The sequence below is a fragment of the Malaclemys terrapin genome, chromosome 19 (assembly GCF_027887155.1).
Source record: "Malaclemys terrapin pileata isolate rMalTer1 chromosome 19, rMalTer1.hap1, whole genome shotgun sequence".
Taxonomy (NCBI): Eukaryota; Metazoa; Chordata; order Testudines; family Emydidae; genus Malaclemys; species Malaclemys terrapin.
In genome coordinates, this window is record NC_071523.1 from 271952 (window position 1) to 285250 (window position 13299).

Sequence of the window (13299 nt, forward strand, 5' to 3'; positions counted from 1 at the left end):
AGCACATGACTTATGAGGAGAGGCTGAGGAAACTGGGCTTATTTAGTCTGCAGAAGAGAAGAGTGAGGGGGGGATTTGATAGTAGCCTTCAACTACCTGAAGGGGAGTTCCAAATAGGATGGAGCTTGGCTGTTTTCAGTGGTGGCAGATGTCAGAAAAAGGAGCAATGGTTTCAAGTTGCAGTGGGGGAGGTTTAGGTTGGATATTAGAAAACATTATTTCACTAAGAGGGTGGTGAATCACTGGAATGGATTACCTAGGGAGGTAGTGAAATCTCCTTCCTTAGAGGTTTTTAAGGCCTGGCTTGACAAAGCCCTGGCTAGGATGATTTAGTTGGGGGTGGTCCTGCTTTGAGCAGGGGGTTGGACTAGATGACCTCTTGAGATCTCGTCCAACCCTAATCTTCTATGATTCTATGATCCCAGGCAGCTGTGCTGAAGCCAGGATGGACTTGAAGATTAATGGGATGATTCACGCTTGAGAGTAGAGCCTTTGAGAGGTCACCCTGCCACACTGCTCCGCAGAAGAGGCTCTCAAGATAGTCACCATGTGGCTCAGCTAAAGGTAGGAATGTGAAGAAATTAAAAATGGTGGAGTTGAGACTTGTTCTCTCCCCTCCATAAAGAGAAGAGGCTAGCTTTAATCTTCCCCCATATATGGTATTACAGATAGTGGGATAGTTAGACCCAGGATATTTTTCTTTATGATCATTCTTGTGTTAAGAAGCAAGGAAACTCTGAGGGCCATGCAGATTTGCTTTATCTTGGAAGCACTTAAATAATACAATGATGGGTACTACAGATGATAAAAGGACAGAATATCTGAGACTACTAGACCCAGTATTTTATATGTTCCTTAAGAGTTTCCTGGTTGGTAAAGCCATCGAAATGTTTAATCAGATTTGTTATCAGAACCTAGAACAGGGGTCTCAAACTCAAATGGCCACATGAGGACTAGTGCATTGGCCCGAGGGCCGCATCACTGACAGTCCCCCTCGCTGGCCCCGGCTCCACCCCCCACTCCACCCCTTCCATGAGGTCCCGCCCCTGCCCCGTCTCTTCTCCCCCTCCCCCGAGCGTGCTCCTCCCCCCTCCCTCCTGGAAAATGCTAAGCATTATACAGCGCATACAGATCACTGCTACTCCTACAAGTCATTTCCAAGTGGTTTTAATAAAATATATCCACTCAGTAATGCACCTCACTCAAAGGACAAAACATGCACATAGTTAGATTTACTTCTGTTAAAGCCCCCCCACTGCTCTGGGCTGCACCACCACTCCACCACTGGTCTGCCTCTTCCAGGGGTGGCAGGTTTGTAGAAATTTTGGTGGTGCCCAGAACCTGCCCCCCCAAACTCTGCCCCCCACCTGCCTAAGGCTCTGGGAGGGAGTTTGGGTGGGGATCTGGGGTGCAGGCTCTGGGATGGAGTTTGGGTGCTGGGTGAAGGCTCCGGGCTAGGGCAGGGGGTGGGGGTGCAGGCTCTGGGATGGAGTTTGGGGTTATGCGGGGGTGCAGAGGTGAGGCCAGGGGACACTCTGGGGAGGTGCGTGGGGGCAGCAGGCGGGGCCGGGGGAGAGACCCAGCCCCAAACTTTGGGGAGCAGTGAGCAGGGAGCTTAGCTGCCACATAAAATAACTCGGGGGAGAGGGGGCGCCGTGGGGAGATTGGCGGGCCGCAGGGAAGAGCTCCACGGGCCACATGTTTGAGACCCCATACCTAGAATGATACGGGTTATACAATGTTGGGCATAATCAAGGTTGTTAAACCCTATTTAAAAAAAAAAAAAAAAATCTTCCAAGGGTAAAAAATTGGTCCTGTGAACATCAACACGTTAAACAACACGGCTGGGCTAATGGTTTGTGAAATGCTCTGCATGACCACCTGTCAATGGAGGGCTCTTTACCTGGGGTAATAAGGGAAGCAGAGCTGGAAGGTGCCACTGAAACCCTTCCCAGAGATCTGCTCCATCCAGCCATTCTTCTCACATTTCTGCAGGGTTCTCTTCAGTAGATGCACTGTAGGAAGTTAAGTAAGGGTGCGTCATACGTTTATCCAGCCACAAGCCCTGACCTCACTGTTCTATACAGTCAGCTTCTGTGAAGGACCCAGCTAAAGAGCTGCTTTAGAAGAGGTTTACTCCATATGTACTGTATGTAGAACTTACAGGGCAATCCTCCCCACAGATAATATTTAGGTAGATTTCAAGTATTGGGCCTGAACTGTTAACAAATGTTAGTTTAATCTCCTTTTGGAAAGATTTTAACTGTCAAGGCTTCTTGGTGGAAATATTAAGACCGGAGACAGTTCTTTTATTAATGTTTCTAATACAACATAATTAATTTTAGTTACACTGACCTTTTGTCTCTGTTCTGTTCCAATTGTTCTTTGAAGTATTTTTGCCTTAGTTTGAACACTTCATTCCCCATCCTTCCCTATCTTTTGTTTTCAGATCTTTAGTTGTGATCTGGCACCTTCTTAGCTCCACCTTGTTACAGTGAAATTGCTAGGGCAAGATTTGAGGGATGAAGTACCAGGGAAAAAAATTAAGACATGTTTTTGCTCCAGTCTTTTCCTTGGCACTTCTGTGGATTGATGGAGCCTATTGCACATATAAAGGGAACTTGCCTCTCTGGCAGATAGGAGACAAGCACAGCTGGTTCAACAGTTTGTCATGAGACCGTTTTCAGTTTCAATTAGGATGGAACATTTCCATATGTTACTTCCCTCCAAACCACCGAGAGACAGGAAAGAGCCTTTACATTTAGCAGATTCAGAAGAGACTCAGGTGGGGAACGGAAAGAAAAATAGCATCTGAATATACTGCTTAAATGACTTGATTTATTAAGCATAATAAATGGAAAGGTATTCACGCCATCCAGCTTCCACAATATTGCTGAAGTGGGGCTTTTAGAGAGAGAACATTTCACTGTACCAAAATCATTTGAGACTAAGCCATCCTTTTATCAGTCAGACCATTCCCACTGAATAAAGTTTTAATTAAAAATAGCACTTAAAGAGCTCGCTTTATTAACTGAATGGCTCATTTCCATTAAACTATTAGCTTTGCCCATGTTAGATGTGCAAGAGTCCAAAAAAATTATTTAAAGGAAAACCACCAAGTTATAATATGTTATAATATGCCTCATAAGGCTATTTTTAAACCTGGGCAGCGAAAGAAAGGACAGTTACCTGTTCGGTAACTGGCGTTCTTCGAGATGTGTTGCTCAGGTGTATTCCACAGTAGGTGTGCGTGCTCGCCACGTGCACTGGTGCCGGAAGTTTTTCCCCTTAGCAGTACCCGTAGTGGGGGAGCCCTGCTGCGACCCCTGGAGTGGCGCCTCTATATCGCGCCATAAAAGGGGGCTGCGCGCTCCCCTCACCCTCAGTTCCTTCTTGCCAGACAACTCCGACAGAGGGGAAGGAGAGTAGGATGTGGAGAATACACCTGAGCAACATCTCGAAGAACGCCAGTTACGGAACAGGTAACTGTCCTTTCTTCTTCGAGCGATTGCTCCTGTGTATTCCACAGTAGGTGACTCCAAGCTATACCTGATGGAGGTGGATAGGAGTTTAAGGGTTGCCCGGGCGGAGTACCGCCCTACCAAACCCGGCGTCATCCCGCGTTTGGGAGATGATCACATAGTGCGATGAAAAGGTTTGGACAGAGGACCATGTAGCAGCCCTGCAGATGTCCTGAATAGGGACATGAACCATGTAGGCAGCCGACGAGGCCTGAGCTCTCGTTGAATGAGCCTTTACTATAGGAGGCAAGGGAACCCCTGCCAGGTCGTAACATGTGCGTATGCACGAGGTGATCCAGCGGGAGATCCGCTGGGTGGAAACTGGTCGCCCCCTCATGCGCTCGGCCGATGCAATAAACAGCGGAGGGGATTTCCGGAGTGGCTTGGTTCTGTCCAGGTAAAAAGTCAGCACTCTACGCACATCTAACATGTACGGGCGCCGTTCCTCATTGAAGGAATGGGGCTTTGGACAGAGGACTGGGAGGAAAACGTGCTGATCTATGTGAAAAGCTGAGACTACCTTCGGCAGAAAAGCTGGGTGCGAGCAGAGCTGGACCATATCCCTATGGAAGACTGCCAAGGATAGAAGCTACAGCAATGCTGGAGCACAAGTTCCGACTACCTTCACTGGAGGCAAGAAGGAACTGAGGGTGGGGGGAGCGTGCAGCCCCATTTATGGCGCGATATAGAGGCGCCACTCCAGGGGTCGCAGCGCGGCTCCCTCACTACGGCTATTGCTAAGGGAAAAACTTCCGGAACCGGTGCACATGGTGAGCACGCACAACTACTGTGAAATACACATGAGCAATCACTCGAAGAAGAAGTGCAAGGGACAAAATGACAACCATGGCAGAGCACAGAACTCCTGTCTGCTTCTACATCTCCTCAGGTCTCCCGCTCTAGATAGTCCAGAAAGAGAGATTTCTCTTACAGATATTTCCAGCTAGTGGTAGGGGATGTAAGTTAACAGATGGCATGCTGAAATGTTTCCACATACGACCAGCAGTAAACAGATGTCATATCTGCAAGCAATGATCAATGTTCTCAGGCACTGAGGATTGGTTGATAAGGCGTACATAATCAATCTGAGTTAAAATTTCCTACAGCAATGCTCTAAACCAAATAATGCCAGTGCTAAATACATATTAGACTAGTCCGGATATTCTTCCCACACCAGAGATTCAAGCTGAGTCATGAGTCAAAAGACAAAGTTACTCACTGTGTGCAGTAACAATGGTTCCTCAAGATGTGTGTCCCTTTGGGTACTCCACTGTAGGTGTGCTTGCGTCCATGCGCTGCAGATTGGAGAACTTGGGCAGCAGTGTCCATTAGGCCCGCACATATGCTGGTCTCCTCTCATGCCCTACCACGAGGCTAGTCAGCGTGTGTGGGGTAACCCCCTCAGTTCCTTCTCTACCACAGAGTCACTGACAAGAACTCCAAGTAGAGGGGAGTAGGGTGGGTTGTGGAGCACCCATAGGGGGACACATCTCAAATGAACCATTGTTATGGCACAAGGTGAGTAACTACTATTTCAGGGATGGGCAACCTTTGGCACACGGCTCGCCAGGGTAAACACGCTGGTGGGCCGGCCGGTTTGTTTATCAGCCGCGTCCGCAGGTTCGGCTGATCGCGGCTCCCACTGGCCGCGGTTTGTCGCTCCAAGCCAATGGGGGCGGCAGGAAGTGGTGCGGGCCCAGGGATGTGCTGGCCGCTGCTTCCCGCTGCCCCCATTGGCCTGGAACGGCGAACAGACCGGCCCAAGCTGCGTGCCAAAGGTTGCCGATCCCTGTACTATTTCATCTAGTAGTGTCCCTATGGGTACTCCACTGTAGGTGACTCCCAAGCAGTATCCCCACTGGAGGGCTAAGACTTCGGAGTAAGGTCAGTTACAGATGACAGTACTGTGGAGTTGAAGATGGCATTGGGGGTGGAGTTCCCAGAAATTGCATAATGTTCTCTGAAAGTGTGGACTGATGCCCATGTTGCTGCCCTACAGATCTCTGAGATAGGGACATTCTTGAAGAAAATGAGAGATGAAGATTGACCTTGTGGAGTGTGTACAAGTAGTATCTGGAGGGGTTAAATAGTGAACTTGATAACATTGTCTGATGCAGTTCGAGATCCACTTGGAGAGTCTTTGGGTTGATATTGCTGAGTCCTTGGATCTTTTTGCAATGGAGAGAAAAAAAAAAAATCCAGGGGGACTTCCTGAAAAGTTTTGTCCTGTCCAGGTAGAAGGCTAGGGCTCTCCTGGCATCTAGAGTGTGTCGTATAGCCTCCCTGTTGTTTCGGTGAGGCTTGGAGTAAAAGGTTGGAAGGTGAATCAACTGATTCACGTGAAATGGGGAGGCTACCATGGCAGTGAATTTCAGGTGCGGTCTGAACGTAACCTTGTCCCAAAACAATACAGTGTAGGGTGGATGTGTCATCAGAGCTGCTATTTCTCCTAGCTGAGGTAATCGCTATCAGGAAGACCGTTTTCACTGAGAGATATGCAAACAAACAGGTGGCCATCGGTATGAAGGGAGGCCTAGTCAGTCCTTTCAATACCAGGTTTAGGTCCCACATGGGAGTAAGAAATTGAGGAAGTGATTGGATGCAACAGCAGTGAGTATCCCTCTACTGGTTGGTGGAAGGCTGCTACAGCCGCAGGGTGGACTCAGAGAGCCCTGATCTTTTTAGGATCAATGCATAATCTAAGATTTGTGGAAGAGTTGCTGATATCAGGGAAATTTGTTGGGAGGTACATCAAATCCAAAACCTGGACCACTTTTGCAGGTAAGTAAGTCACGTTGAGGACTTTTTACTGTGCAATACCTCTTACACCTCCTTTGAACGGGAGCTTTCTTGGTGTTGGAACCAAGTAGGAGCCATGCCTTGAGCCAGAGAATCCAAAGATTGGGATGTAGGGTACATCCGCTGTTCTGTGAGAGGAGGAATGGGAGACGGATCGGCAGGGACATCGCAAGCTGTGACAGGTAAGGGTGCCAGGTCTGTCTCGGCCAAGTGGGAGCACACGTCAGATTGATCATGCCATCTCTTTTTATTTCAGCAGGATTTTTGATAGTAGGGGAAAGGAAGGAAAGGCACAGAGAAGGTCCCCATCCCAGAGGAGAAGAGCATTGCCCAGAAAGTGTTGTCCTATCCCTGCTCTGGAGCAGTAGCGTGGACATTTCTTGTTCAGGTAAGTGACAAATAGGTCTGTGGTCGGCGTCCGCCATCACCTGAATAGATCATGAAGTGCTACTGGATCTAGCTCCCACTCATGGTTGTGGGGGAACTTGCAACTGGAGATGTTTGTGCCTGGAAGACAGGCTGCTGACAGCGTGATGCTGTGGGAGATGCACCAGTTCCATAGTCTCATCACCTCTGCACAAACGGAGGGCGACCTGGCTCCTCATCAATTTATGTAGTACATACAGGCTACATTCTGTTAGAGTTCTTGTGTGCGATCTTTTGATCAGCGTGAGGAAGTGCGGGCAGGCATTCCTGACCATCCTTAGCTTGAGGAGGTTGATGTTAAGAGATCTCTGTGGGTGACCATTTGCCTTGTTGGTGAGGTTGTTTAGATGAGCACCCCACCCTATGAGTGATGCATCGATAGTGAAAAGCAACAACGGAGGGTGGGAGTTGTGATAAGGGGATCCCTTTGCAAATGTAGACTAGATCTTTCCAGGCTAAGGAGTTCTTGATCCTGGTGGGTAGTGACGGGTTTGTCTAGTTGTCCCGGTTTAGTCTGTAAACCGAGCTGAACCACATCTGGAGGCATCGCATGTGAAGTCTGGCGGGTGGTATTACCACTGTGACTGTTGCCATATGCCCCAGTAATTGAAGGCAGTGTCTGGCTGATAATTGTGGGCAGTTTTGAACAATCTCTGAGTGTGGCCAGAGAGAAATCTTTGTGGCGGTAGGAGTGCTCTGGCCTGTAAGGAGTCTAGGTCGGCCCCTATGAATTCCAGGTGTTGCACTGGAACAAGGGTTGATTTTGGGGCATTGATCTGTAAACAAGTGCATTGCAGCTTTGGTGACTTGGTGAGCCTCTTGGAGATATTGGGGTCTGAGGAGACAATCGTCCAGATAAGGGTAAATCATGATCCCATGGGAGTGGAAGTGTGCGGCCACTACTGAGAGAACCTTGGAAAATACTCTTGGGCCCGATGATAGCTCGAAGGGGAGTATCCTGTACTGGTAATGGTCTTGTCCTAGAATGAATCTAAGAAATCACCTGAGAGTCCGAAGGATTGAGATATGAAAGTAGGTGTCCAGAAGGTTGAGGGCCGAAAACCAGTCTCCCTATGCGAATGATGGAATGATTGTTGCTACAGTGACCATTTTGAATTTTTGAGCTTTGACAAACTTGTTTAGAGCTCTGAGGTTTAGTATGGGTCTCCAACCTTCCTTCCTCTTGGGAATTAGGAAATAGAGAGAGTAGAACCCTTTGCTCCGTAGATGTTGAGGTACTGGTTCTTCGGCTCCTAATGGGAGAAGAAGTTTTCTCTCGTCATAGTAAAAACTCGTGAGAAAGGAAGGGGAAGGGCATTGTGGAGGGAGGTAAAATGGATAGAGTATCCATTGTGAACGATCTCTAGGACCCATCAGACCAATGTCATGGGTTCCCAGGTGCTGCGGAACGTTGCCAACTGGTGGCCAAATGGGTGGCTAGTGATGGTTGGTAGTAGCAGTTGCGAGGAGTGGTCTGTCGACATCATGACCAACACATCAAAATTGGTGTTTGGATATAGACAGCTGGGATGAGGAAGATTGTGAGCCAGATGGTTTACACCTTGACATTTTTTTTCTTTTAGTCTGTGGCTCATAGTAGCATTAAGCCAGATATTGGGAGGTGCATGGTTTGCACTGGGGCTGTGGACTAAACTTCCTCTTTTGTCCTAGAGCGTAGATGCTCAGCGAACAGAGAGTGGCTCGAGAATCCTTCAGGGCATGAATGGAGGCATCAGTCTTTTCCATGAAAGGAACAACAGTTACGGAAAGGTTAATAAGTCTTTTCTTCTTAGAGTGCTTGCTTATGTCCGTTCCAATATAGGCGATTCCCAAACAGTCAGTCAGGTGGTGGAACCAGAACATGAACCATGAATGCAGCTGATGAAGCCTGCAATCTCGTGGACTGTGCCGTTAGGCGTGGGGGAGCCACCTTCGGCAGGTCATAGCACATGTGGATGCAGGACATTATCCAGGAAGAGATCCTCTGTGCCAAGACTGGGTTGCCCTTCATCCTTTCTGCAACGGCAACGAATAGCTGGGTGGACTTTTGAAAGGGTTTGGTCCTCTCTACATAAAAGACCAGAGCACATCTAATGTTCAGAGAGTGCAGCCTCTGTTCCTCTTTATTTACATGGGGCTTAGGAAAGGAGACTGGAAGAAAGATATCTCGACGACTGTGGAAATAGGAGACCATTTTCGGAAGGAAGGACGGGTGTGAATGAAGCCAAACTTTGTCCTGGAAGAAGAGCATGTAGGTTGGTTTGGAGTGAGGGCCCAGATCTCTGAAACCCTCCTGACCAAGGTGATGACCACCAGAAGGGCAGTTTTCCAGGATAAATAAATCAAGGTGTTAGACCCACAACAAGAGACTCCCTACGAGACAGGGGAGCAGGCAGATACCTGGACACAACATTGGTATATAATCCACAAATACTCTATTACGTACAAAATAAACCACTCACTCCACATTCATAACCCAAGCATACTATATTAGAGTCTGAAGATCAGAACTCAAGTCCCAATGGCCAGTCGACGTTCAGTCTGATCACAAGATGCGGAGAGCCAGCATTACCACATCTTAATCTAAACAGGGCTCTGGATCCACAAACAACTCCAAATTGCGAATGTATTGAACATCCTTTATAATCCACTCCATCTCATCATCAGTTGTCTGGGCAATTTCAAAGAGACAGTTCTGGGCAAATTAACAAAACCCAAGATGTTTAGAAACAGTCCCAGGCCTAAGATGTTCCTCTTTCACAAATTCCTAACTGCTGCTCCGTGGGGCTTAACCTTCTAGATTCATAGGCAATCGGTATTGACTTCCCCTTGTCCATTTCTTGCATCAAACACTGCTACAAGTCCCTGTTGGGTCGCCAACAACGACTTGTTTAATCACCAACAACTTGTTTATCTCAGGGAATTTCAATCCTGGGGCTTGTACCAGAGCTTGTTTTAAATCACAGAAAGCTTTTTCTTGTTCGGGCCCCCACTCCCATTCTACTTTCTCTTTTTAATAAATGCCACAAGGGTCCAGTTATAATGGCAAAATTCCAAACGTGTTTCCTTAAATAGTTAAGCCCTCCTAACATTACCCTCAATGCATGAGAGTCCTGTGGCCTGGATAAATTCATCAATTATTGATTTATCTGAATTCCTTGCTCCCCTAGAGTCACCTCCAAATAATTCACCCTCCTTTGCACTAATTGGGCTTTTTCTTATTAGCCTTAAAACCGGTTTCCTGGACGAGTCTTAACACCTTTTTAGTCACCTCCGCCTCAGTGTTTCCCCCCAAACTAATATGTTATCTACATAGGAGGTGACATTTTCCCAATCCTCTTTGGATAACTGATCCAGCATTTGCAAGACATGTTGGTGTGCAATAGCCAGGGCACAATGTAGACCCTGGGGGATTCTTTTGAATAAGTACTGTTGTCCCTTAAAGGTAAATGCAAACCAGGCCCAAGGATCGGGGTGCAGAGGGATGGCAAAAAAAATCTGCCAAATCTATAACAGAACCATTTAGGGGCCCCCCTGCATTCACACCATCATTTGAGGTAGATCTGCTACTATTGGTGCCATGGGGGGGGATGTTGTGGGGGGAGCTTTATTAATTTGTCTAAAATCCACTGTCAATCTCCAATCTCCTGAAGCTTTTAGTATGGGCCAAATTGGGCTACTGTATGCAGAATTCCCCTTTTCAAAGCACTCCCTGTTGTTCTAATGAGAACTATTTTTTCAATTCCTGCCTCTGCTTGCACAGAATATTTATACTATCTCTGTGGTGGCACGTCATCTCCCACAATTTTAACACATGCTTTAATTTTACCACATTCTACTTTATTCTTAGTCCATCCATCAGGAAACTCCTTTACCCATATATCCTGTTGATTCAGTGTAATCTCCTCCACCGCTTCTGCCTCACATATTCTTGGAATGTACCCTGCTGTCAGGCTGCCTTCCGTCAAGCCGGGCACACGCCACAGAACTCCATTAGTTAAATCCTAACCCAACCAATTCCTCTTCAAAAGAAGGCGTCCCTTCTATGCATCCGAAGAAGTGGGCTGTAGCCCACGAAAGCTTATGCTCTAATAAATTTGTTAGTCTCTAAGGTGCCACAAGTACTCCTGTTCTTTTTGCGGATACAGACTAACACGGCTGCTACTCTGAAACCTACTATTAGTGGCTCAGCTGCCTGATTTATCTGAAGCATTTGTTCTTTACAACAAAAATCCCCCACTCTCTCTGGGTATAGCTATTTCTATTGAACGATACATCTTTCTTGTCACTCCTTCCCCAATAAAGGAGGCTGCTGTAATCGTTTTAGACACATCAAGTCAAATCACAACTTCTATTTACAATATTTGCACCAGCCCCACTATCCAATAGGTCATCTTTGGGTCCATTATCTCCCACAATGACAGTTATCCTAGGCCTCCCGTTCGAGTCCCATCTTAATCTAGTTATCTCCCACTCCTGGGGACCCATTTCCCATGGGAGCAACTTGTCATCGGGGCTTCCCTATATGTTAGGTTTCTCTGAATCCTCAACTTGCACAGCTGCAACTCTTTTCTGCTCCTTAGACATTTCTTCTTCCATCCTTTGCATTTCTTTGATTAATTCATCAGTATGTCTCCCATTCCACTTATCCATATTTACTCCCCTCAATTTCAAATACCTCCAAGCAATATTTCAAATCACACCTACTCCCTTCTCGGGCTCTTTCTGATTATTCCACCCTCTACCACAGCCTCTTTCTCTCTCACGGAATTCTAATCTATAAGCGCTCTCATTTTAATATGTTATTGCTTCAACAAAGGGTACTCTGGATTTCAATACTTCTACCTTTCATCATTCGTTGGCACATTATCCAGTGCATCCATAATAGTTAACCCCTTGTCCTGGGCTGTTTGGTTCACCAAATTAGCAGACATTGCTAATAAATTCCTATCCAATCCCTCAAACACATCATTCCAAAATTCCCTCTGATTCAAATAAACTGACATTAAAGAATCAGCTGTGATGTGTCTGGCAACCTCTGTCCTGGGGTTAGTCACAGTTGATCTCTCCAGCCAATAACCCCAACATTATTCTACTTAAACAGGTAATCCCTGAATGAATCCCCAGGCTTCATGTAATTTGCACTGGATAGCACCTTCATAGGTCTTTGACCTCTCTCTTTCCCTAACAACATAATAAACTGCAGTATCAGCTGGTGTGCTTCTGGCTGCCTGTCCAAAGCATTTTTCACTCGATCTACTGCCTGTCTAATCTCTCCAGTGGTAGCTGCCCTGATCAATTTATAAAAGTAACTCATTTAAATTCTCCATTCCTCTTAACTCTGCTCACTGTACTAGCCGTATAGCTTATTCACTGGGTCTAATGACTTTGCCATCAACTGTAAGTCTGATGAACTTGCAGGAATTATTTGGGTCTGTTCTGACTGTATATCCCCCGCTGCATCCTTAACTGTAGCAGTGATAGAAAGGAGATCAACCAACTTTTCTGGCTTAGGCTCTTCTGGCCAGTTTCTTATCTCTTCCTTCAGCTTAGTATAAAGTCCCTCTTGAGGCTTTTCCTTTTAACTCCCCCCCCCACCATTCCGGATTTTCTCCATACCAAACGCCTCCATTGCACTTTTCACTGAAATCCCAATCTCCTGTCTCCTTGGCACATAGCCACCACTTGTAGTCCCTTCATTTTCAATTCTCTCTTTAATGCTGCAATGGTTTTCTGACACAAAACTGTGAGAAGCACTTAGAATCTCCTCTTCCTTTTTCTTAGTCAGTTCTCGAATCAATGCCTTCATTCCTACCACTTGATTTTCTAATTTATCCTTATTTGCCTTAATCTTTTCCAGTTCACTATTTTGTTTCCCCATTTGGTCTAACTGGATTTGCATTATCTGTGCGTGTCTTGCTTCCCGCTACAAATTTTCCTGGCAGTTTTAGAGCTCTCTTGTAGTGTCTGTAACTTTGCACCGATTTCCCCCTTACATACAATTGCCTTTTTTACAGCCTGCTACAACAGCCACACTACAGCCATTTGCTTTTTCCTGGCATATGTACAGCTGTACATATTTCTCAAACATGTTTTCTAAGTTCTCAATTGTTTCACTGGGCTCCACTGCACCATCCATCCAAGGGCACGTCCCAAATGCAACAATCTCCTTTTCTAACAGAGAAGGGGCTTTAACTTTAATCCACTGGGGTGCCGCCCCCACCCCATTACTTTTCTTCTTAGGCATGTTTTAAACATTGTTACAATAACACGGCGCACACACACACACACACTCACTGTAGTTCTCCATGTGATATCCCCCCTCCTCCCCATGCATATTTTTCCCCCCCTTACAAATTCCACAAATAAAGGACTCCCCCAACACTAAGACTCAGTCTCGAAATCCAGAAATTAAACTCTTTAATGTCTCTTCCCCCCCCCCCCCCCACTTCTCTACAAAGTGTTAATCTCAGGAATATATATATATAATCCATGTAATATGTTATAGGCCTAGTGTGGATGACGTGTGCTTGACGTGAGTTGCGTGTTGACA

The 13299-nt window shown here is 46.5% G+C and overlaps 1 protein-coding gene across 5 annotated transcripts in view; it reads right to left on the reverse strand.

The window, feature by feature from the left end:
- Nucleotides 1-13299, reverse strand: part of HP1BP3 (heterochromatin protein 1 binding protein 3) — a 75864-nt gene that overhangs the window by 4470 nt on the left and 58095 nt on the right. For all 5 annotated transcript variants that reach the window (XM_054009073.1, XM_054009072.1, XM_054009071.1 and 2 more), the window contains one exon: nt 1904-2015. In XM_054009073.1, coding sequence (XP_053865048.1) covers nt 1904-2015 — 112 coding nt within the window. The remainder of the gene's footprint in view (nt 1-1903; nt 2016-13299) is intronic.